General features: G+C 39.9%; 1 protein-coding gene across 1 annotated transcript in view; it reads right to left on the bottom strand.

The window, feature by feature from the left end:
- The window catches only part of LOC117440870 (short transient receptor potential channel 5-like), a 35,360-nt gene extending 8,181 nt beyond the window's left edge, over positions 1 to 27,179 (bottom strand). Inside the window, exons 1-6 of the mRNA XM_034077092.1 lie at positions 27,134 to 27,179; positions 26,801 to 26,940; positions 23,150 to 23,350; positions 16,837 to 16,958; positions 4,075 to 4,270; positions 2,773 to 2,982 (exon numbers count right to left, since the gene is read on the bottom strand). Coding sequence (XP_033932983.1) covers positions 2,773 to 2,982; positions 4,075 to 4,270; positions 16,837 to 16,958; positions 23,150 to 23,350; positions 26,801 to 26,940; positions 27,134 to 27,155 — 891 coding nt within the window. The 5' untranslated portion in view covers positions 27,156 to 27,179. The remainder of the gene's footprint in view (positions 1 to 2,772; positions 2,983 to 4,074; positions 4,271 to 16,836; positions 16,959 to 23,149; positions 23,351 to 26,800; positions 26,941 to 27,133) is intronic.
- Between the last annotated feature and the right edge of the window lie 6 nt (positions 27,180 to 27,185).

The raw sequence follows: 27,185 nt of genomic DNA, 5'->3' as shown, positions 1-27,185 counted from the left end.
ACACACACACACACACACACACACACACACACACACACTCTCTCTCCCTTGATCAGATCTCTGTGTGAACTCGTGTGGGCTGGTTTATATACTTATATAACTCAGCCGACTCCAGCTGAGGTGAACATGCCAGCTGTACTCAGTGCGTGTGTGTGTGTGTGTGTGTGTGTGTGTGTGTGTGTGTGTGTGTGTGTGTGTGTGTGTGTGTGTGTGGTGTGGGTGTGTGTGTGTGTCTCCAGATGACTGACTGTTGGATGTGTTTGCTCGCAGACGCACAGCTGATGTCTGACTGTGTTTCTCTTCAAATATATTTATTTATCACTTCTCTCCTCACTCTGAATGTTCCACTTCTTTTCTTTTCAAACTTGAGTTACTTTTCAAACTTGTATTCAGTACGCAACACTCGCATTATAAGTCCTCTTTAAAAGCTAGTCCCATTCGTTGTTTTCGATTCGTGTTTCTTAAATTGAGAAAGCTAAATCCATTGCTTATACTACAGCACTTTGACTAAACAAAGGAAATGTTGATACTCAAAAAATATGCATTGTATTCCAAACCATTATGTATTGGTCATCTCTTAATAAGAGCTGTTTAGTATCAGCATGAGCCCAATTCATATGTAACGTCAAAAGTTATATATGTTTTACTACAACAGAGTAGTGTGTAATTAAAGTGGTGAGGAAAGCAGTGACAGTTTGGGACATATTTTGCTCAGTATTCTAAAGCTGTAATATTAACTGAGCTCCTCATGTCTTCTGAGGCACTTTTCAAACGGAGAGATATAAAGCCGCGTTTATATTTTATTATATTCCATTATTTATTGGTCCTATTATGAGCCGTTAAGTCAGAAGTTGTCTTTCTTTTAATAAAACAGAGAACACATATTAGAAATAGGGATGTAACGATATACAGAATATCGCGATAAATAAACGTCCAAAGACTGACAAAATCTACGGCGATTTAAAAAAATAAAAATGTAATTATTTGTTTTAAACCTTTATTTAACCAGATGGTCTCATTGAGAACATTGATCTCTTTTTCAAGAGAGACCTGTCCAACATGGTAGCAACACAAACAGAACACAAAAGGACAGCGTATGTACAGGGCTACATTTACACACCTAGAGACTTTGACAAGTACCAACAGTATATCTATATCTCTGTCAATAAGCCTCACCTTCTTGCCAACAACGGTATTGTTCTTGAAGTGGTGAAGAGACAATGCACAGTTTGACCCACTGCTGTCACCCATGGCCAAAGCATACCTCTCCGTCCCACTGAGGTGGCGTTAGACCTTTTCGCTGTCCGTCATTTTGACAGACAGGATCGTAAAATGTCCGCGCACGGCATTAAACAAAACCTCCCAGACATGTGTTGATCTGTACGGCAAAGTACGGTTTGGAAACTACATCGTTTCCTTTTGGAGGGCATGCATACCACAGCATAACACCAGAGCCTCGCTGCGGGGAAACGTTGGCGCTGTTCCGAGTTTGTTCTAATCCGTCAAAATGACAGACTGCTTTCACATTGTTCCGTCATTGTTAAATAAAATATTCGGTTAACGCGACCTCTGCTGTCCCGGCAACATCAGCACCGAGCGAGAGAGTTCTTTCCAGAGCAGGGGATATTGTAAACGCCCAAACATCCCAGCTTATAAATACCTGGAAATGTGGACATTCTCATATTCCTAAAAACCTGTCTGATGATGCTGAGTGAGTGACTTAGTGAGTTTGAGTTGAGTTACTTGATTTATTTTATTGCAGGGTCTGATTGTTAAATGTCCTTGTTTATTTGTGAGATGCAGTGGCACAAAGAAAATGCCTACTTTGCTTGGTAGTACTATAGGTACAAAAACACTGGTTTTCTTGTTCCAGTCTGTTACTGTCACTTTGTTTTTGACACTTTAAAATACTGCCATCCTACTAACATGCTGTACAAATCAGATTTATTATGTAATAAAGAAACATTTTCAAAGTAAAAACATTTAAAAAAAAAAAAAAATTCAATATGGCGATAAATACCGTACCGTGGACTTGTTAACGCGATATTATCGTACCGTGAGTTTTTGGTATCGTTACATCCCTCATTAGAAAGAGCAGTTTTTAATGCTTGTACTTATAGCTGAATAAAACGGAGGACTCTGAGTTATATGTAAAGAAAACCAGTGACAGACATATTTCGCTTCTCATGTTTCCTGTGGCACGTTATCATCAAACGAGAGATCTAAAGCACGTTTTCCCTGCAGAGCCGTCACGTTTGTGAACTCGTTCCTCTCTGAACCCTCAGCCTCGTGCACAGAGTCCTCGGCGACTTGTTAACATGAGTTTTAGCATATGGGTTGTTGTTGTTGTTGTTTTGGAGGATCGCAGCTTGTTTGCGTGACGCTTCAGTGACGGCAGATGGCAGAGTATTAGTCTGCACATGAATAAATAAATGTTTCTCCTTCGGGTTCGCGACTCGGGGAGTTTTATTCTGAAGTGGAGCGAGAGTCCAGAGCTGCAGTCGGTCACAACGAATCCAAATCTAATATTACAGTCGCGTTTTTTCAGGAACGCATGATTAAAATATCGTTTCTCTGAGGCGTGTATAAATGTAACTGGGAATACTACTAGGAGATATGCTAAGAGAGGCCTTGCAAAGCTTCCTCACACATATGAATATAAACATATGAGTTTAAGATAGGAATGTGCAATACAAAGGAAAAATAAATATACAAATAAGAATAGAAGTATTATATATAGACATACGAAGAAAACATTGTTTGTTCTCTTACCGTGAACTCCCGCAGGTTCTCACACTTGTGCGAGTGCTCGCCTGCGGGGCCGCCCCCCCTGCACAGCTTGTTGTGGAGCCACAGCAGCAGGAAGAGGATGGATTTGGGGGAGGGGATGATGTTGAAGGGGGGGGGCAGCGTGCCGCCCTCGTCAAAGTAACTCATCCACAGTTTGGTGCGAGCAAACTTCCACTCGATGTCGGCGTGATCCTGCAGGAGAGAGAGAGAGAGAGAGAGAGAGAGAGAGAGAGAGAGAGAGAGAGAGAGAGACAGAGAGAGAGAGAGAGAAGGGGTTTGTGAGGCTTTATTGATGTTGTTATGTTGGTTATTTAGTAATTAAAGCACTACAAGACCTTGAGGGGACTAGAAGATCAGATCAGAGACAGAATAGTATTTATCCTGGAGAAAATGGGTTTCGTTTTTAAAGTCTTAAAGGGGGCCTTAAAGGGGACCTATCATGCAAAATGCACGAAACGTTGCTATCAGAAACAATGCCCGACTGTTTTGGACGTAATATGGTCGGTGTTTACATTAGCATCGCTAACACTCAGAGCTAACCTGTGCTGGAGAGCATGTGTGTGAAGAAGCAGGAAGTAGAAAGGAACTCACCTTGTGGAATAACCGGCAAGAGAGAAAGCCTTTGAGCTCCAGACTGTTTCAGAGAGAATCCTTGATAATCCATGATATGGCGTTTCATCACAGCAGCATCTAGTTTAGACAGTAGCTGCCGGGTCCCGCATGAGCTCAGACCCCTGCTTTTTATTTATTTTTTAAAGCTTTATCCCCAAATCAGCACTTTTGAAACAGGAAGTAAAATAGAGGGATATGAGGCATGGCTAGAATGGGTGATCTGTTTGGTATTTTGAGCAAAACACTTAATAGACATGTTTTTTTTATATAATTTTATATATCCGAGAGCTATGCTGTTGCCTAAAAATAGCATGATAGGTGACCTTTAATTTATCCTGGAGAAATGTGGTTTCGTTGCTGTTTTTTAGAATGAAAAAATAAACCTGAAATCATGTGCAAGAAATAAATTAAATGGATTCAAAATATGTATGTGCAATAAAATAATATACAAATATCCAACAAAGGTTAAGCAAAGTATTATAGAACAGTCAGAATGTGCACTATAAAGATACAATAAAATATCCCCAAAAAGTGTCTTTAACCTGCGCTTTAAGTCTATTTTAGTCTAACACGTTTAATTGTAATGATGTGAAACGGCAACACCTGCCACCTGCCAATGTTTCAGTATAGTTTATATAATTGTTCCACTCTCTTTGCATCGTTGTAACTCACGGCGATGAGCTGGTAGGAGTTGTTCATCATGGCGATCAGCATGTTGAGCAGAACCACCAGAGAGATCACGTTGTACGTCCCGAACATCGTCGCCCCGACAAACTCCGTGAACTCGTGCCTCGCCTTCACGTTGGTCACGTACAGATTCAGAAGCCCGAATATCGACCAGAACAACGACTGCAGCGTCTCGAACAACCTGAGGACACAGAAGAAGGCTTTTATTTTGAAGGATTCATCCAAGGAGAACTAAAAAAGAAAACGTTCCTCCATGAAAATGTAGGAACAAGGTTACCATTGTGACATTTTAACATGGTCGTCTATGGCCGAGACAGCTGGAGTTTTTCTCACTCAAGGGCACTTTCGGGCAAGATTTCAACGTCCTTGTAATATAATGAAAGCATCGAGACAACGCTGACTACATTTGCTGCTAAAATCAACAACAATTATGTGAAAAGACTGAATATTATGGGATTTAGAGCAGTTTTAATATCTTTTTTCAAGGAGATTTTAAAGGCCCTCTACGCTCAAAGTGATGATGTCATCACTCTGAACATTCCGTCACATACACACACCATTATACAATCTGAAAATGTCACACAACTTAAACGGTGATTGTAGGGAAACCGTTCCATCTATCAAAAAACCCTTTAAGTCCAATAAAGTTGAGAGTCTGGAGAGCTGGTTAAACTTTTAATATTCACTTTCCGTTAAAGTTTGGCGAATCAGTATGACCTCAAAGTCGGATGATTTTGAGTTTTGTTCACGTCAATATCCCATTCAATCCTATGGGGATTTGCGATTTGTGTGAAACGTCAGAAAGTTAAAGAACGCAAACATTTAGCCGTTAAAATGAAGAACAAGATGAAGTATGCAGGATTATAATGTGTGTGTGTGTGTGTGTGGCCTGGCATTACTATACTTGTGGGGACCTAAATCTGTCTACAGAGTCACGTGTGGGGACTCGCCTCCCTTATGGGGACAAATTGGAGGTCCCCATAAGGGGGATCATTAATGTTAGGGTGAAGACTTGGTTAGGTTTAGGATTAGGGTTAGGCATGTGTTGGTTATGGTTAAGGTTAGGATAAGTCTCCAGGAAATGCATGTAAGTCAATGTAATGTCCCCTGAAGTGATGTATACATGGTATGTATGTGTGTGTGTGTGTGTGTGTGTGTGTGTGTGTGTGTGTGTGTGTGTGTGTGTGTGTGTGTGTGTGTGTGTGTGTGTGTGTAAAATAAAGAGGCTGGCATTCATTATAAAGCAAAACACACTAAAAGTGACACATAAAAATTACTTTAATTTACAAAGTGCTGCATATTTTATGAATAAACGGGTATTCCTCTGCAGGGATTGTCAGATCAAGATCCTCAGAGTGTCCTCCAACACATTTAACTGATGGTAGGCATTAAAAAATCTGCAGACGATCATTTATTTATATGTGACTGCCGTTATTTGTCTTTCCCTGTAAGATAGGAGTTCATCAAGTCTGTAAATCTGCAGCAGAACAAACTCTGAGGCTCATGTTTTCTCATATTTAATGTCAGTAAATAAAAGCAAATGCAGCATCGTATGTTACAGATTGCTTACGACTTCCTAAATCGTTGAGCGCTGCTTGTAAATGTGTGTGAGGAAATAAATAAAGTTGAGTCTAAAAGCCTTCAGTGGCAGGCAGGCTGATGTAAAAGATATGAGACGTGTCGTGCCGTTGTAAAACTAAACCATTTATCGCTTGTTTTTTTACTCAAACTCCTCCTGACAGGAGCGGCAGGCAGCTGGGAGCGATAATAGATTACAAATCAGTCGTGACATTGATGGAAGTGAAACGACGTGGGACTCGCTGGCACGAAATGTGAATCCAGATGGAAACTAAAATACTGCAGAGGCAGAAACACAGAGAGAAACTACAGAAGATTTAAGATAACGTTAAGTAGGAGAACATGGCAGTCACTAAGCCTTAACAGTGGATGAGTTTCCTCCAATATTCTAGTCCAAACTAAAGTGAACATTACACCTGCCAATGTTGTTAGGATAAACCAAAAGAAAGGTAAAGAAATATGACTTCTGCCCCTAGCATCCAATAAACATCACTTAAGCAAGCGACAAAGCCATACACAAATTACTTCAACTTCAAAATGAAAGCATTTACTGTTGATACTGTCCATTGTTCTGGCCATAAACTATAGTCATACTGAATTATGAACAAAGCGCAGTTGCCTATATTTAGGGGAAATAATACAAGATTTATATTTACAATTTACAAAAATAACTAACTAACTAAAGGACTAACTAAGTGACCAAATAACAGACTAACTAAGCAAACAAACAACTAACCAACCAAAGAAATCCAACAACCAACCAGTCAATCAACCAACCAGCCGACAAACCATTCAACCAACCAACCAAAAAAACAACTAAATAACCAACCGACCGACCAACCAACCGACCGACCGACCGACCGACCGACCGACCGACCAACCAACCAACCAACCAACCAACCGACCGACCGACCGACCGACCGACCGACCAACCAACCAACCGACCAACCAACCAACCGACCGACCGACCGACCAACCAACCACCCAACCAGCCGACAAACCATCCAACCAACGAACCAAAAAAACATCTAAATAACCAACCAACCGACCGACCAACCGACCGACCAACCGACCGACCAACCGACCGACCGACCAACCGACCGACCGACCGACCGACCAACCACCCAACCAACCAACCAACCGACCGACCGACCGACCAACCAACCAACCGACCGACCGACCAACCAACCAACCGACCGACCGACCGACCGACCGACCGACCGACCGACCGACCACCCAACCAGCCGACAAACCATCCAACCAACGAACCAAAAAAACATCTAAATAACCAACCGACCGACCGACCGACCAACTTTTACAGTAAACTGACTGTGTATTTGTTATTATATATGAGAAGACAATTTCCCTTTAACAGATAATAAACCTCAACTCCACCAATCATTGATATGACCCTTCTCTCTCCCTGTTCCTCCCCCCTCTCCTTTCTTTACTCCCCTCCTCAGTCTCTATCTGTCTTGTGTATTGTGACAGTCACAGTTACAGCGCAGCTTATTGCATTTTTGTTGAAGAAACAATTGGCAGACACTTCATCACAAGAAACACACAGAGAGAGAGAGAGAGAGAGAGAGAGGGGGGGAGAGAGAGAGAGAGAGGGGGGGAGAGATAGAGGGAGAGAGAGGGAGAGAGAGAAAAAAAAATGTGTGCTGCATGAAATATTTATAGAGTGTGTGTGTGTTGCAGTAATGAATGTGGGTGTGAATGATCACTGTATCAATCAGTATACAGAGTGTGTGTGTGTGTGTGTGTGTGTGTGTGTGTGTGTGTGTGTGTGTGTGTGTGTGTGTGTGTGTGTGTGTGTGTGTGTGTGTGTGAGAGTGATGGTGTGTGTGAGAGTGATGGCGTGTGTGTGTGTGTGTGTGTGAGTGATGGTGTGTGTGAGAGTGATGGTGTGTGTGAGAGTGATGGTGTGTGTGAGAGTGGTGGTGTGTGTGTGTGTGTGTGTGTGTGTGTGTGTGTGTGTGTGTGTGTGTGTGTGTGTGTGTGAGAGCGATGGCGTGCTCCCTGTGTGTGTGCAGGTGCAATGAGTGTGTGTTGAATGAGAGAGACTATGAATGAAGCACTCGAGCGTGAGATTGTGTCGCAGTTACGAAACGAGATAAAAAATGGACGCACACAGAAACAGAAAACAAGAGGAGGAGGAATAAAGAAATGTCTCCACCCTCTCTCTCAGTAACTCCTGCTCTTCCTCTCATATCTTCCTCCTCCTCACCGCACAGCGTGAGAAAGTGTGTGCAGACTTCATGAGCAATCAAATAGCTCATGAAGTTCTCCTTAAAATGTGTTGTTTTTACCACATGTTTATGTTTTACTCGTATAAATACACAGATTTATGTTTTTTGCTGCTTTCTGAAAACCTTTTCATGCTTCCACCCCTTCTGGCATTTTACATGTAATCGACCGTTGTTGTTATGAATTAAACTGTTGTTGTTTTTGCTTTTATTGTCATTGGAAATCACCTTGAGACTTTAACACTAGAACCGCCAACGGGTCAATTTTACCCGCAGCTGTTTTTTGACTGTCTGTAACTTTTTTTCAATAAAATATTCAAGTGTCCCAGTCCGTGACTTTTCCTGAAAGTGTGTTATGTAGCACCCTCTGTTGTTAAAAATGGTAAATATGAAGTCAGATTGAAAAAATGGCCCAAATTTTTTTTCCATTTATACCTATGTCCGCCAGCGGGTAATATTTACCGAATAGAAAATGCAGCGTAAACATGACGTGTTGCTATAGCAACGCCTTTTGTCTACTGCGGTTCCTTATAGATAGAGAGATTGAGAGAGAGATAGATATATATATATTAGGGCCGGGACTTTAACGCGTTAATTAAGATTAATTAATTACACAAAAATGAACGCGTTAAAAAAATTAACGCATTTTAATCGCACTTTAATCGCACTTATTTTTGCACAGCGGAACGTTTCTCACTGGATGAGTTTCAGGCGTACCGATTATACTGGAGCACCAACTAACGTTCATGACTTCAGCATGGGACTTCAAACAACAACAAACCACGGTGAACAATAGTCAAACATGAACGAACAAGCTGATGAGACCGCTTTGGTCGGCCCCGTGGATGGGACATTTTGTTTTAACAAACGGACGGATGGAAGCGTCGATAAGAGCACGGTTGTGTGCAAATTATGCAGAAAGGAATTTGCATAACACCGCAGCACATCAAGCCTAAAGTATCATCTAAATGCAAAGCATGTAGCAGCTAGCGTGGACGTTAGCCCGACTCCGAGTGCAAGGAACCACACCCTGACCCAACCCACACTCAACCAGAGGACTGGTTTCAGGGCCAGGATAAGTAAGTCCACGTCTGAGAGAATAACCAGCTCCCTGGCTCTCTGGACTGCACTCGACTGTAGACCACTTGGAGTAAAGTCCATGTGAAAATGGCTTCTCACTGTTCTCAGGTCAAATATGTATATTTGATTAAAAATGCGATGAATTTCGATCAATTAATTACAAAGCCTCTAATTAATTAGATTAATTTTTTTAATCGAGTCCCGGCTCTAATATATATATATATAGATAGATAGATAGATAGATAGAGAGAGAGAGAGAGAGAGAGAGAGAGAGAGAGAGAGAGAGATGTGTACCTAAACAAAACACAAGTCTAACACCAAGCGTTTAAATCAGCACTTGTAGCGATATTTTATACTTCATGCTATCTGCACAAACTATATCATATGAAAAGCTGAGAGTCCACAGATTCTGTTGGTATAAGTTTCCTCCCTGTGCGATCAAAGCTCACTGTTCTACATGATAAATAAAAGAACATCGTACCTTGCAAATCAATAGCGGGTACATTTGACCCGTTGGCGGTTTTAGGTATATGGCGACCTCTGGCGGTTATCGTGTTGAAGCTCATTCTTCTTTCTGACTATCTCGTAATCGTGACATCAATCGTAGAATTAATGACATTTCTGTCGTGATTTTCGTTTTTGTGTTTAGTTTCCCGTTTTATTTTGACATTTATTTTCTCCTTGTGGCTTTTTCGTAATTAAAAGGCTCGCTTTCTGAATTCTAAATCTACTGCCATTTCATGTTTAACCCATCCTGCCAAACGCTGACACTTCCATCCTTATTTCAACACAAAAAAAAAAACACAACAAATATGCTAAAATGGCAGCAACGTTGTTATGTTGCCCCTAGCAACCAACAATAAATCAACCGTATGAAGAAATAATTAAAATGCATTTCCTGCACCAATACTAGCAGATAAACATATCATATAAAACGCTGTCTCAGTTATCTCTACTCACCCTACTTCCCGATCAAAGGGGCCCTATTTATCCACGATAAGGAATGTTGGCTACTCAAAGCAGGAGTTTGTTGTTTTGCCGTTTATTAAACTCGTTACTTCCGGACTTTTTACTCCCTGTGGGTATTTCAGTAAAAAAAGGTCTATAAGTTATAATAAAAGTATCACCCCTGCTGAGGGAGAGAGACACAGAGAGAGTGTGAGCAGTATTTACAGCTCCTGTGTGAAGGCAGACACACACACACACACACACACACACACACACACACACGGTGTTAAACGATGTAACACATTAACGGTGATACGTGTGTGTTAAGTACAGATGTGTGAAGAGACACCTGAGCAGAAAGAGGAAATGATGTTGCTAAAATGTTCGTAAGTGGGTGTGAATTACAGCAATAATTGTGTGTGTGTGTGTGTGTGTGTGTGTGTGTGTGTGTGTGTGTGTGTGTGTGTGTGTGTGTGTGTGTGCAGGTTGATGTTTGCATAATGCATGATTTGCAGTCTGCGCTCATTCAGCTTCCGTGCGAGGGCGATTCTCTCTGACTGTAAACAACAACAGTTTGTTTACTAAGTCAAGGGTCCCTCAGTGTCAGGCCTTTTGACAAGTTCAATATTCTCATGCTCACAGTTTGACGCTGCACGATCAGCTGTTATAATAACCCTCTCACCTGATTGGACAGCAGAACGAAGTATAAAGTAATGTCCTCACTTCTCCTTTATTTGTCCAGAGCGTTTTACTTTAATGGAATCGATCACCAATCAATAAAGCTATTACCTAAACAAACCTCACGCCTCGTTAACATGCAGCCTGCCTCACTCAGCAAACTGTGTGTGTGTGTGTGTGTGTGTGTGTGTGTGTGTGTGTGTGTGTGTGTGTGTGTGTGTGTGTGTGTGTGTGTGTGTGTGTGTGTGTGTGGTTGACGCAGCACCTTTCGACAAACTTGGACAGGATTAGATTTTCGTTTTCAGAAATGAATTTTTCCAATTCTTACGACACGACAGGAAGCATTTTATAGACTAAGGAACAAGTGAACAAAGTAATTAAAGTAATATAATACACAGTTAATCATAAAATCCAGAAATGTTTGAGACGTTATAATGTTTTACATATTAAAATAATAAATCTAAAAGCCTCTTTCTGGTTTCAAGGGGAGGTTTAAGGGTTCAGCAGAGCGATTAAAAAGTCATCCCGAGGGTACCATGAATATTTAAAAAAATAATTCAAAGCAATCTTTTAGTAGATATTTGATTCTGCAGGAACGACAGACAGCGCATCTATAGTTCATCATGCGGTCCATCTGTCAGACAGTGGGACACCTCTCACTCTCGTCACACAACTGAGTAACAGAGGGTCCGAGGTGCACGAGGGGAGGCTCTGCGGTGATTAGAGTATCTTAGGTTTTAGATCTCTCTTCACTTGATACTTGATGAGCAACTTTTAAAGGAGCATTGCAGACGAGATGTTCTTTGAAAAAGCGTAAATCAGTGTATGAGATTATTACACACATCCAATTAGACACACACTATTAATTAATGTGGACAAATCCAGACAATACCCACTTGGATTTGCTTCTGAACTTCAATTATTTAGTAGAAAACAAATAAAAACAACAACAACTTTGCTAAAAATCAACTAAAAAAGATGCTTTGAATTCCTTCAATTGTTTTAAATGTGGCCTCTTCACACCATGTATATCATGCATTTGATAGATTAGTACTGAACAAAGTGTAGACACATTATATTCCATATGAATATCTTCTTGCATTTCCTTAAAAAAGGCTTCAAGCTGTGCAAATGGGCTTTTTGTCGATTAATATACTTCACTTTTTGCATTGAATTTGCACGACTGTTTAAAAAAGAATCCAACTGCAAGTATCCCAGTATCTGTGAATCAAACAGGTTCAGCTTGATTTGAACTGTTTTCACCTGTTTGCAGCCTGTTAAAACACACACATGGCCGTACAGTGTGTGTGTGTGTGTGTGTGTCCTAGCATTGCTATCCTTGTGGGGACCTACATCTGTTTACACAGTCACGTGTGGGACTCGCCTCCCTCATGGGGACAAAATGGAGGTCCCCATGTTACTCTTAGGTTTATAAACTCCCGCCCTCCACGGCTTTATAAACATAACATGTACTTCACTGTACAACTTGTTTTGGGGGATACACAGTTAGTATATGTTTATAAAACGGACAAGTCAAATCAAGCAATCTGATGTTTCTTAGCCGTGATATAATGAGCGTATATCCCGGGAATAATTGTAGTCACTTTTCACAAGTCAGTATCCCTCCGCGTCTGAGAACCGTTACAACTGTTACATTACGTCCGTCACGAAACTAACTAACAAAGCTTAAGATGGAAACATGTAAAGTTAACTTCGACCTCCGGGGTGGCCTCACTAAGGAGGAGTGGATTGAGCAGTGTCTATCTCCAGAAAAAAAAGCACCAAAACGACGACAATGCTGTCTGTCTAATATAGTAACGCTGTAATAAGTAAAGCGAACGCACCCGCAAGGACTCCTGGCCTCCTATTGGTTGAGGGATTTTGACAGGATTGTTGCACAACAATTTCGAGCGCACACAGAATAAATCTGAGAGCAGACATTTCACGAGCGCACTGCAGCGCACAGAAACAGCCTGAGTGCGCAACCCTGTCTCCTAAAAATTACGTTCCCACAGAACTAAACTGCATTCTCAATTACGTTTAGCTAGAAACGTATTTACTCCCACGTTACGTTTGTTATGAACGTATCTGAAATACGTTTATTTTCTACATATCTTTGCCATTTATTGTCTTGCTTATAATGATGATAATAGTCATTTATAAATATCATTTTAGAGCACACCTTTGAAATCGACAATCGGGCTCGATATATGGTTAAATTAAAATCAGTAGGCGAGGCTGTAATTTCGCCAGCTGTTACTCTCATGAGCGAGGCAGAACATAATAGTTTGATCATGCCAAGAAGCTGCTGTGTCGTTTATTGCACCTCAAACATTAAAACAAATCCAGAGTTACGTGTTTCTGTACTTCCTCTAAGAAGAAAGGACAGTAACAGAAGAGCTCTGTGACTTCAGGCTTGATCGCCGTTCAAATGACAGCGCTGGTTTCCCCAAAAGTGGGCGGGGCTGTAAAGTGAAGTAGATTTACTCTCATCTATTATTCAAAACCATTCTATTTATTCTAACGTAAATTACATGCCACTGTTTTATCTTTTATTTATTTGTTTTTATTTTAAATCGTATAATGTCGGACTTTTTTTCTCGTCTTTGAGGAAAATAAATGGGGTTTAGAGATTCAAAATACTGAAATCTGTATTTTTTAAAATCTCTTCCTTCTAATTTGTTATTATTTTCTAAATAACACACAATTATCCTTGTTTTTATTTATTCGTTTAATTCTATAATCTTGGGCTTTTTAGCCGTAAATAAAGTCACCAGAAACAGACGGGACATTTCGAGATTTAGGATGGCCCAAGACACTACACTACCCATAATCCCCAGCTATCGTTTGGGACTACAGTCCCGTTGACAAACCCCGTGATGTTGCGCCAAGGTTACGCCGAGCGTCAAGCTCTTTGAAATGGAACGAAACCACGGCAGACTATTCAAAACTGGACTCGAACGCCCCCCCAGAACTACACATGCTGGCTATTGTGTTTCGCAACATGTTCTCTATGGCACGTCTCTACTGGGAATTGTAGTTTTAAAAGACGTTTTTCCCAAATGTAGAAGTTGACAGTATTAAACTGTGTACAGCCCTGGAGGTTTAGGCGATAGGAAACACATTGGTGTGTACACATTTAAAACATGTAATTACTAAATGGGTGAAAATCGCTTGTATCCATAATGAGCAGCATTAATATATACCCACACGACAGCTCATTGTTACTTTGTTATTCTACTCCACTACAATTCAGAGGTTAACCTGGTATTTTTACTCCACTACATTTAGTTTAGTTACTTTGCAGATTCTGATTAATGATGTGGAATATAAACAACCCTTAAAGCAGACTTTAGTTACACCTGAATACAATTCAGGGAAGGTGATTGTCAAGTGCCAACAATCAGGAGAGATATTTGATAGTTGGTGCTTGAGAAGACTAAACATTTATCTGCAGATCTTTATAAAGTATATTCATTACTCGTTATTCTCTACTAATAGTTAATTAAAAACTGTATAATGGCTATTTTGCATATCCCTTTCAAGATTTCAAGGTTTTCTAAGGTGTATTGATCTTATACACAACTTGGGTCGCAGGTTCCTCAACAGACATCTATCAATATGTGTGTACTGTATACCTCCACCATTAAACTGTCATATTCTGCACATTTCTTATTCTATCTACATACATAAGAGTATAATTAATGTGTATAATATCATTTAAAATAAGTGTTTCAACATAGTTAACATTGCAGGAAAGCAATATTTTAGACGTTAAGTACTTTGTCAGGCTTAATATTCATCTGTAGATAGATACCCCCAGAGCTTTTTTCTTGTTTAAAAGAAGACCTTAACCTAAAGTATTTTTTAATGTGTTAATAAAGGTTAATTCGTTTTTCTGTTTTGCACATCCTCCTATTAATATCTTTGTACATCCAGCACTAAACTGTTTTATTGTAGAGATCACTTAGTATCTTCTTGACTTTTTATATTCTATATTTCTATCATTGACCTTCTACTTTCCCCTATGAAAGTATGTACTCTTAATATTGTTTTGATCAAATAAGATTATTCAACAAAAATAATTCAATAACATGCTTTAACCACTAGGCGGTGCACACAAGGTACACACAGCATACTAATAATAACTTTGTATTATTAGTGTAGACACTTATGTATAACATCTGAAGATGTGTAGTTTTATTCATGTTTTTACATAATTTTACAGGATATTGCTATACTATTTCTCTTACTTCTACACATTAATATCTGATTTGTAAAACATCACAGACAGAAAGGCATAGGCTATCCGTCATTTAATAGTAAGCTATTGAAATTGTGATTCCATAGATGTGTCTCCCATCACCCAAATCCCCTGACTATTCTCTCAACTCAGTATTTAGATTCTTATATTCAAAGAAAATCAGTAATATCTTTAAAAACTACAAGTCCTTTTCTATCAGCTGTGCACCGTTATGGTGTAAATATAACCTATATACCAATTGGATCAAATGTAAAAGTCAGCCGAATTACTATTGATACTGCAAGGAGACGTATTTTGTGAAAAGAAATTGAAGATGTTGTTTAATTGTTGATATATTTATGATCCACGTCAAGTATTCAGTTTTGGCAGCAGTTCTCCTGTTTGTCTCTCTCTATAAATAAAGAATTACGGCAGATGTGTAATATGTAATGCAGCCGAACCGTGTATTACAATGCCGTTATGTGATGACTTCCAAAGAGAAAAGCAAGCACACTCTGAATTAAGTATTATTTTATTTTTCGTTGTCGGATATCATATCTCCATATCATATCAACACCATATCCCAGCGTGCATTGCGGCTAAAACATCCAATCAACAAGCTTCAAGCTGAGGATCTTGGGTAATCAGTTTAGTGGGTTTGTGGTGTGTATCGCTCAAAATGTCCCGTCTGTTTCCGGTGACTTTATTTACGGCTAAAAAGCCCAAGATTATAGAATTAAATGAATAAATAAAAACAAGGATAATTGTGTGTTATTGTTGAGTAAATAACAGTGTGTTATTTAGAAAAGAATAATAAATTAGAAGGAAAAGATTTAAAAAAATACAGATTTCAGTATTTTGAGGCTCTGAGCCCCATTTCTTTTCCTCACAGACGGAAAAAAAGTCAGACATTATACGATTTAAAATAAAAACAAATAAATAAAAGATAAAACAGTGGCATGTAATTTACGTTAGAATAAATAGAATGGTTTTGAATAATAGATGAGAGTAAATCTACTTCACTTTACAGCCCCGCCCACTTTTGGGGAAACCAACGCTGTCATTTGAACGGCGATCAAGCCTGAAGCCACAGAGCTCTTCTGTTACTGTCCTTTCTTCTTAGAGGAAGTACAGAAACACGTAACTCTGGATTTGTTTTAATGTTTGAGGTGCAATAAACGACACAGCAGCTTCTTGGCATGATCAAACTATTATGTTCTGCCTCGCTCATGAGAGTAACAGCTGGCGAAATTACAGCCTCGCCTACTGATTTTAATTTAACCATATATCGAGCCCGATTGTCGATTTCAAATGTGTGCTCTAAAATGATATTTATAAATAACTAATTATCATTATTATAAGCAAGACAATAAATGGCAAAGATATGTAGAAAATAAACGTATTTAAGTTACATTCATAACTAACGTAACGTGGAAGAAAATATGCTTCTAGAAGATATGTAGAAAATAAACGTATTTGAGATACGTTCATAACTAACGTAACGTGGGAGAAAATACGTTTCTAGCTAAACGTAATTGAGAATGCAGTTTAGTTCTGTGGGAACGTAATTTTTAGGAGACAGGGTTGGAGTGCGAGGAGAAGGTTTTAAGCTGGAACAGAGGAAATCTGTAAACAGCAATATATCTGAGTGCAAGCGTACAGTTTGAGCAGAAGCGGAGCAGATCTAAGTGCAAGCAGCACTATTTGAGTGCGAGGACAGGGTTTGAGGGAAAGAAATACATAAAGTCTGCTCTCAAATTTAAATACCACGCTCTTGAATAAAGATAGGGAATAGCCCCCATACCCATAAGGGGAATCATTAATTTTAGGGTGAAGACTTATGCATGTCAGTCAATGTAATGTCCCCTGAAGTGATGTATACATGGTGTGTGTGTGTGTGTGTGTGTGTGTGTGTGTGTGTGTGTGTGTGTGTGTGTGTGTGTGTGTGTGTGTGTGTGTGTGTGTGCTCACGTGGAGAAGGCGTTGTTCTGCCTCTCACAGCGGATGCCTTTGCAGTTGTTCGGCTCCTCGGAGGCCTTCGTCTCGTAGTAGAAGTACAGCTGGTTCAGACCGTTGGCAAACGCCAGCAGCACCTGCACAGGAAACAGTGTATAAGTACACACATCCTTTACTCAAGTAGAAGTACAGGTACTTGTGTTTAAAAGTATTCTGGTAAAAGTAGAAGTACTGACTAAACTTCTTTACTCAAGTAAAAGTAAAGAGGCTTTGAAGTGTGCTTCAGTAAAAAGTACCCATAGCTAGCAGCTGCTTTAAAGAGTACCTGACCTCCCTTTATATTAATAGAACAATAATGTCATTGTTAGCTAATGAATGTTTCCATGGTGACCAACGGCAACATGACAACGTTTCCATTGGTCCCTCTTCTTTAGAGAAGACCAGGAAGTGATGGATACACGGATCGTGTTCCAACCAATAGGCACGCAATGACTCTAAAGAATAATGATCACGCACCAACACACATTCAGACTAAAGGAACCAGCTGTTTGGAAAATGAGAGAAGTAGAAAGTACAGGTATTTGAGTTCAACATGAGAGAAGTAGAAAGTACAGGTATTTGTGTTCAACATGTAAGAAGCAGAAAGTACAGGTATTTGAGTTCAACATGTAAGAAGTAGAAAGTACAGGTATTTGAGTTCAACATGTGAGAAGTAGAAAGTACAGGTATTTGAGTTCAACATGAGAGAAGTAGAAAGTACAGGTATTTGAGTTCAACATGAGAGAAGTAGAAAGTACAGGTATTTGAGTTCAACATGAGAGAAGTAGAAAGTACAGGTATTTGTGTTCAACATGTAAGAAGCAGAAAGTACAGGTATTTGAGTTCAACATGTAAGAAGTAGAAAGTACAGGTATTTGAGTTCAACATGAAAGAAGTAGAAAGTACAGGTATTTGTGTTCAACATGTAAGAAGTAGAAAGTACAGGTATTTGTGTTCAACATGTAAGAAGTAGAAAGTACAGGTATTTGAGTTCAACATGTAAGAAGTAGAAAGTACAGGTATTTGAGTTCAACATGTAAGAAGTAGAAAGTACAGGTATTTGGGTTCAACATGTGAGAAGTAGAAAGTACAGGTATTTGAGTTCAACATGTGAGAAGTAGAAAGTACAGGTATTTGAGTTCAACATGTGAGAAGTAGAAAGTACAGGTATTTGAGTTCAACATGTGAGAAGTAGAAAGTACAGGTATTTGGGTTCAACATGTGAGAAGTAGAAAGTACAGGTATTTTAGTTCAACATGTAAGAAGTAGAAAGTACAGGTATTTGAGTTCAACATGTGAGAAGTAGAAAGTACAGGTATTTTAGTTCAACATGTAAGAAGTAGAAAGTACAGGTATTTGAGTTCAACATGTAAGAAGTAGAAAGTACAGGTATTTGGGTTCAACATGTGAGAAGTAGAAAGTACAGGTATTTGAGTTCAACATGTGAGAAGTAGAAAGTACAGGTATTTTAGTTCAACATGTAAGAAGTAGAAAGTACAGGTATTTGAGTTCAACATGTGAGAAGTAGAAAGTACAGGTATTTTAGTTCAACATGTAAGAAGTAGAAAGTACAGGTATTTGAGTTCAACATGTAAGAAGTAGAAAGTACAGGTATTTGGGTTCAACATGTGAGAAGTAGAAAGTACAGGTATTTGAGTTCAACATGTAAGAAGTAGAAAGTACAGGTATTTGAGTTCAACATGTGAGAAGTAGAAAGTACAGGTATTTGGGTTCAACATGTGAGAAGTAGAAAGTACAGGTATTTGAGTTCAACATGTAAGAAGTAGAAAGTACAGGTATTTGAGTTCAACATGTAAGAAGTAGAAAGTACAGGTATTTGAGTTCAACATGTGAGAAGTAGAAAGTACAGGTATTTGTGTTCAACATGTAAGAAGTAGAAAGTACAGGTATTTGAGTTCAACATGTAAGAAGTAGAAAGTACAGGTATTTGAGTTCAACATGTAAGAAGTAGAAAGTACAGGTATTTGAGTTCAACATGTGAGAAGTAGAAAGTACAGGTATTTGTGTTCAACATGTAAGAAGTAGAAAGTACAGGTATTTGAGTTCAACATGTAAGAAGTAGAAAGTACAGGTATTTCAGTTCAACATGTGAGAAGTAGAAAGTACAGGTATTTGAGTTCAACATGTGAGAAGTAGAAAGTACAGGTATTTCAGTTCAACATGTGAGAAGTAGAAAGTACAGGTATTTGAGTTCAACATGTGAGAAGTAGAAAGTACAGGTATTTGAGTTCAACATGTGAGAAGTAGAAAGTACAGGTATTTGAGTTCAACATGTGAGAAGTAGAAAGTACAGGTATTTGAGTTCAACGTGTAAGAAGTAGAAAGTACAGGTATTTGGGTTCAACATGTAAGAAGTAGAAAGTACACGTATTTGAGTTCAACATGTAAGAAGTAGAAAGTACAGGTATTTGGGTTCAACATGTAAGAAGTAGAAAGTACAGGTATTTGTGTTCAACAAGTAAGAAGTAGAAAGTACAGGTATTTGTGTTCAACATGTGAGAAGTAGAAAGTACAGGTATTTGAGTTCAACATGTAAGAAGTAGAAAGTACAGGTATTTGTGTTCAACATGTAAGAAGTAGAAAGTACAGGTATTTGAGTTCAACATGTAAGAAGTAGAAAGTACAGGTATTTCAGTTCAACATGTGAGAAGTAGAAAGTACAGGTATTTGAGTTCAACATGTGAGAAGTAGAAAGTACAGGTATTTGTGTTCAACATGTGAGAAGTAGAAAGTACAGGTATTTGAGTTCAACATGTGAGAAGTAGAAAGTACAGGTATTTGTGTTCAACATGTGAGAAGTAGAAAGTACAGGTATTTGAGTTCAACATGTAAGAAGTAGAAAGTACAGGTATTTGGGTTCAACATGTAAGAAGTAGAAAGTACAGGTATTTGTGTTCAACAAGTAAGAAGTAGAAAGTACAGGTATTTGTGTTCAACATGTGAGAAGTAGAAAGTACAGGTATTTGAGTTCAACATGTAAGAAGTAGAAAGTACAGGTATTTGAGTTCAACATGTAAGAAGTAGAAAGTACAGGTATTTGAGTTCAACATGAGAGAAGTAGAAAGTACAGGTATTTGAGTTCAACATGTAAGAAGTAGAAAGTACAGGTATTTGAGTTCAACATGTAAGAAGTAGAAAGTACAGGTATTTGAGTTCAACATGTAAGAAGTAGAAAGTACAGGTATTTGAGTTCAACATGAGAGAAGTGGAAAGTACAGGTATTTGGGTTCAAAATTCAAAGTAAAAAGTCGTTAGAGAAAGAAGTAGTTGAGTAAAGTACTGATACCAGAAAAATGTACTTAAGTACAGTAACGAAGTATTTGTACTCCACTACTTCCCACCTCAGTGTTTCCTCACATGGCAACGTATCAAAGGGAATTAAACCTCTCTCCTCGTGGATCTGACGGTACATTTTGTTTCAGGATCGACCCTGAGCGGCTGCAGGCGTTTTGAAACACGTCTTTCTCCTCAAACACATCACGGTACGACAGCGTTACATAAAGAGCGGCTGCTGAGCGAGAGCGAGGCGCCTCGGGCTCTCTGGGATTGATTCTAAGACTTCAGGGAGCGAGCGGTCCTCCTGTGGATCCGGAGAGGGTTGGCCCCCCGAGACAGAACTGATGACATCTGGATGAAACGGGCCTGGAGTGTCCTTCCACCATCAATGGAGCATTCTCTCACTTTCTCTATCTTCAAACGTGCACTTTGACAAAAGACGTGTAGTTGTAATAGAAAAGTATGGAATCATGCAAGTGGAGTCCCAGACATTGTTTGTGTCTTTGATTGCTTTTCCTGTCTCACACCTCTCCTAAAGTCAGGACTGAATTCAGGTTCAACTTAAAAAGAGAAATGCTTATGTGTTGGCCTGTTAAAATGTTACCATGTAATACATTCAAAATGCTAGATGACAATAGTGAAGGTCAGCATGCATGGATGCAAACATGCCAACCCAGTCTCACGGCATTCAGTGTTATAGTCACGAAATTAATTTAATCTATTTATTCGTGTTCACCGACACGATTATCGCATGTCTTTCGTGTCACTGAGCGATTTTAAAAGCAATGTTTTTCTATTGGTATGTTTCGTCGGGTCTTGGAAGACCAGAAGCTGTGTGGTTCATAAAAACATTTTCTTACTCAATATCTTACCCTAAGCCTAAGCCTCTCCCTTTCATTTTAAATTGTATAATATCGTTTTTTTGCCGTCCGCGAGGAAAAGAAATGGCTCAGAGCGTCAGAATACTTCAAAAATGTCCTAATTTGTTATTATTTGGTACAGGCACGAAACATGCTACCAATAGAAATACAATCGTTCTGTGTCAGAATACTGAAATGTAAAGGATTTTAATCTCTTTTTCCCTCAAATTTGTTATTATTTACATTGCTTTTAAAATTGTTCTGTGTGACACGAAAAAAAATTGAAAATCGTGTTCATCAATAAATTAATTTTGTGACTATAACACGAAATGCCGTGAGACTGTGTTGAACATGCTGCATGGCTTTAATAGCTGTACCATACTTGACATTTTACATTTGGACATATTGTATTTTTCTCTTGTATACAATTTATTTGATGTATATGTGTACTAGGTAGGCTAGTAGGCTATGTAGTTGAAACGTACTAATAATAAGCTTGTAATTAGCCTGATTATCTACATTTAAGATGTCCTAACATGTGCAGGACGGACTTTAGAGCAGGGGTGGGGAACCTTTTTCCTCTCAAGGGCCATTTCAATTTTTTCAACATCCTCCAAGGGCCGTACAAATTATTGACCTCTGCTTAAAAATACAACAATCACAGCCATTAATTTCCCCTTTCTTTCATGATGTGCAAAGAAAAAGCAACCTCTTAATCCAGATATCTCACCATGACTCACGTATGCATGCACGGTTGTGGCATGACCACCAACACAGAAAGATATGGACACAAGATGTGTGAAAATGTATTTAGTTTCCTGTCCATGTGAACATGATTTAAGTGGGGGGGACCTCACCTCCTCTAGGGGGGTCCGGGGGCATGCTCCCCCGGGAAGATTATTTTTTTAAATGTTGAAGTTGAAAGCATCAAGCTGGTGCACTTTGAGAGCAACATTAGGAGCTCTATGGAAACATCTCTCAACACCCAGATGAAACAGAACTGGAAGCAGATTTTCTTTTTCTTTATGGATATTTTACAAATCACTCTCCTTTCAAACTGTATTCTTGTTTATTAATAACAACTTTTTTTACTGTCATATAGTATTTTATACCTGTTTACTTTATTCTCTTGTTTTTTACAATAACTATAATGATCATATAAAGATGTGCCTTTACCTCACTGGTTGGAGAAAAAGCTTCTTATATCCGTTAGCATAGCTAGCTAGCTAACCAGATGCTAATAACAACAAAGTCATTGACTATGATCAGTATGACAGATCGCCACTGGGCTTTCAACTAAAGACACAGCCACGCAGAAACTGCAGCATGTGTACGGCTCCTTATGGGTGCTGCTTGGAAGTTCTGGAGCGTTCTGGTGCTCTCCGTCAGCACTGCACCCCTGTCAGACGAGACATATACCACCTGATGACACGTTAGGCTCGTGTTGTGTTCAAGGACCCTGACCTTGGCCAGGAAAAACAGGCACTCGCTTTGTTTAATTTGTTTGCGGTCTAGATTTCTTTAGTTTTTTTCTTTTTTGCGTGTGTTTATAAATTACCTCGAGGGCCGTACCAAATGGTCTCGCGGGCCATATACGGCCCGGGGGCCGGAGGTTCCCCAACCCTGCTTTAGATCATGGGCCCCATTAGTGGGAAGAATATCAGAGTATGTAGTTTGGGTTTCATGATGTTAACTCTAACCATTAGCATGCTTCTAAGCTGGAAATGTGCACAACATGAAAAGTCTTTGATGTCCTAAAATAGCCTCTGTGCAGGCTACACTATTTACACGTCTTCCTCTTTAGTGGGAGACGTGTACATATCCTATCATTCCTATTTAAAATGAGTTTTCTAGTGTTTTTTAATATCTTGCAATAACTGAAACGAGCCCGATCTGTGATGTCCTAAAGTGGAATCTGTGCAGGCGAAACTTTGTATTTATGCTTCTTAATAATATACATAATGAATCTACAGGCTAGTACCGTGAATTAGCCAGTTCAGTTTATTTTGAAGTGGATATTAAAAATGAAAAAGGCAACGTAGGACTCAAATATAAACCATGTTCACTAACCACAGGCTTTTGGCATTTGAACCTAGTGTCAGAAGCAGTGTGTGTATGTATTTGAGTCATACCAGGCAGTAGATGAAGAGGAACTTGAGGATGTCCAGCAGCATCCTCCCCAGGGAGATCTGCAGCGGGCCCAGGTGGGAGTTAGCGGTGAAGAGAGAGATGAGCCTCAGAGAGCTGAAGATGTTAGCAATGGCAAACAGAGCCTCGGCGATGAGGGTCGGGTGCCACATCTCCCACTCCTCCCTGGGCCGAGAGGAGTTATACTGCAGGGGGGAGAGGGGGGGGCAGGGGGGAGAAAGAGTTTATTACGAGTAAACACTCACGGAGAAACAGTCGGAAAAGTGTAAAGGTCCCCTATTATACTGTTTTTCATCGGCATTACCCATAATCCCCTCTGTTTCATCCCTGTTTCCAAAGTGCTGATTCTCTGTCTGTTACTTTAGATGAAAATAAGGAGCCCCTCCCCACGCCCCTCTGAGAGAGATTTGGTTAAGAAGAACTCAATTCACACCAAGTACTTTGCCGTACTTAGTGCCAGCACTTAGGAACATTTAGGAACTAAGAGCCGATCGTGTTCACACCGGAGTACTTTTCCCTGAGGGAGGATTAGGCAAATGAAGCCGCTGACGTCACTTCTTCTTCTTCTGCTTTGGGTTTACTGGCAGGCCGCAAACCACTTCACGGCGTATACTGCCACCCGAAGTCCCCGGCCGGAAGTCCCCGGAGTTGGGGACTGGCTTCAGTAGAAGCTGCTGGGAGTCCCAGCAGCTTCTACTGAAGCCTTCCGAGTAAATCGCCACAACGCCGACACCTCCTCATCTCCACCGCTCCCATGTTTTATTTTGTGTTGCCATAAGTTAGTCTCTCTGCGTTGGAGCGCGGGGCTAATGCTAATGCTAATAATGCTAATGCCACAAATACAATGGCGGCTTCACAAAACTTTTCAGAGTTTTACGGGGCGTGGTTTGCAATTCGCCCAGCCAATAGAAATTGGTACTTTTTTGGTACTTTTTTGGTACCACCTCTCTAGCAAGCAATAAAAATAGGGGTAAAAGTTCCCGGCACTAAGTACTCTTTTTGGTGTGAACGCGACATAAGGGGTACTAACGGAACTAAACGAGAAAAGTACGGGGAAAAGTACTCCGGTGTGAACGCGCCTAATGGTGCTCTAGGAGGAGATTCAGGTGATAAGCTGGGGGGGGGGGGGGGGGGGTTACCTTGGCTGCTGATTGGCTAATGGTTACACAAGACAAAACAGCGTTATGACATCATAAAGTGGCCAAAATCTGATCAGCTCAGGTTTTTATAGAAATAGATCAAAAAGAGAGAGAATCTGTTTTGCCGTCTGTCTGCAGACTCGTCAAAGCATTCATTCATGGTCTTTACTCACCGGTATCAGTATGTTGTAACTTCGGCATCATTTAGAAACATGTATTACAATTAAATCACGGTCAAATATGTTCATTTTGTTGTAGTTGCCAAATCTCACTAGCTTAGCATACTCGGCGCGGTTGTTGGCCCGGAAAGAACCTCGATTCTGGAGGGCCAGAAAACTGTAAAAAAGTACCCGCTAGCCGGAACTACGCCGAGTGGAAACACAACCAAAAACGGGCAAGGCTCGCTTAAACCGCGCTGTAGTGGAAATGCGCCATTAGCCTCGTCCTTTAAATACTATATGTTTGTATTCTGTCTATTTATGAATGAAATAAGAACATTTACCACGTGTTATCTCATTACATAAGATGAAGTCTTTGTATTAAGGGTTTCGTAAACTAAATACCACGTCGTACCACATATAATAACTAATCAACCAATCGCCAGATGCCTTTGCACACATCCTAACAATGAGTTCTAGACGCTTTAGGGGTGATGCACTTCGTAGCACTGATGTTCCTCTCTCCAACCAACAAATATCAAATCTGAGAAGGTGAGACAGATTTTATCGAGTCCTTGACACAGCAGGATAACTTCCCATAATCCACTGAGTCTCCTGAAGCTCGACGCTGATCTTTAAAAAGTCAACACACTCTCCTCTCAATCCCTCCTGCTCACACAGCTTCCTCTCCTCTCCTGTCACTTCTACACACACATCACTCTCTCGCTGCTTTGCTCCCAGCATCCTCTCTGTTTCTGTGACTCTCTTCACTCTGGTTTATTCATCTTCCCGTCTCACGCTCTGATTCCTCCTCATTCTCAATTCAGCCGTTAGACTTGTTAGCTCTGCCACTATTAGCATACACACACACACACACACACACACACACACACACACACACACACACACACACACACACACACACACACACACACACACACACACACACACACACACACACACACACACACACACACACACACACACACACACACACACACACACACACACACACCACACACACCATGTATACATCACTTCAGGGGACATTACATTGACTTACATGCATTTCCTGGAGACTTACCCTAACCTTAACTATAACCAACACATGCCTAACCCTTACACTAACCCTACCTAAGTCTTCACCCTAAAATTAATGATCCCCCTTATGGGGACCTCCAATTTGTCCCCATAAGGGAGGCGAGTCCCCACACGTGACTATGTAAACAGATTTAGGTCCCCACAAGTATAGTAATACCAGACCACACACACACACACACACACACACACACACACACACACACACACACACGCTAATAAGCTGTTGGCTCAGAAATATGTTTTACTTTGTCTTTTCTCCTTCGAATATTCAGCCACAATTAAAATCCTCTGGAGTGCTGATGGTCTCCTGCAAAAAGTAACTGTGTGCGTGTGTGTGTGTGTGTGTGTGTGTCAAGATACAGTTGTGTGTATCTGTATGTGTGTTTTTAGAGCTGTGTGTGTAGGAGGTCCAGCCACCACCATCAGTGACTCACAGCTGCTGCAGATGGCCCGGCCGTCTGGCGCGCGCGCGTGTGTGTGCGTGCGTGTGTGTGTGTGTGTGTTGGCACCAAATTGCTCTTAATACATATATAGATCTTGTATCTATGGAGACTATCCTTTGATATTATCTGAGCGTGCATCAAAGTAAAAGTCTTGTTTTAATCCTTCGTTCATCAGTAACTTTAGTTTGCCGTTCAAAAAGGGTCAAAGGTCAATGAGTGAAGTCAACTAACTGCCAGTTTGCTCCTAAATTCAGCGCATATTTAGGCTTCTCTACAATCTGCGAGCCTTACAGTATCATTCTGTATTGTAACAATGGAAAATTACAAAAAGTAAAATTATTGATAGTGCAACACATGTTATTAATATATATGGTGTTTTTGTAATAATTTATTTTCTAATATACATATTTGGAGATGTTTTTTTTCATCCTTAACTAAAATGTTTTCTATAATATTATCCTTATAATATTTTGAGTTTTTAAAAAAAATAGTCAGACAAACTTGAAGTCAATAGGACGTAACTTCTATTTTCTATTTGATAATATGCTTCCTTGGTTTCTCTCAGGTTTCGTAGGAATTTAATTTCCAGCATTTTGTGGATTTTTGATCACATTTGACTTTTTTTAACAAATAAATATTTACACATATTTGATGAATCACTCATTTCAAAAAGGAGGAGAATTGTCTCAACACTTCCTCTTTTGAGGACACCATATCCTGCAGAGACGTGTATTTCACTGCACAGTAGGGAAGAACGTATTGAACATATTAAATTAACAGTTTAATATATTTACTTTGAAGTAGGCCACTATCTTCAGCGAGATGGTGGCGAGGTACAGAGAGTTCATGGCGAAGTCCATCAGGTTCCACCAGTCGTGGATATATTCTGTGAAGCCTCCGTCCCACATCTCCTTAATCTCCGCCCAGATGAACCCTGCAACACACACACATTATTATTCACACACACACACACGCTATTTTATTTGGACAGAAAATGTGATCACAAAAAAATAGTAGAGACTAAGCTGAACACTAGTAGCTTTGAACGGTTCAATCTAAGCTATCAATGTCCCAAATGTATTTTCTATGTGCCTTCAATACAAATGGTCTTATGGTTAAATACTCACCAACCACCCAGGGGAGGATCATCCACTCCACGAGGGTGGGGGGGGGTCCCTG

The sequence above is a fragment of the Pseudochaenichthys georgianus genome, unplaced genomic scaffold (genome assembly GCF_902827115.2).
Source record: "Pseudochaenichthys georgianus unplaced genomic scaffold, fPseGeo1.2 scaffold_1286_arrow_ctg1, whole genome shotgun sequence".
Classification (NCBI taxonomy): domain Eukaryota; kingdom Metazoa; phylum Chordata; class Actinopteri; order Perciformes; family Channichthyidae; genus Pseudochaenichthys; species Pseudochaenichthys georgianus.
Note: the sequence above shows the minus strand (reverse complement) of the source record. Positions and strands in the feature narration are given on the sequence as shown.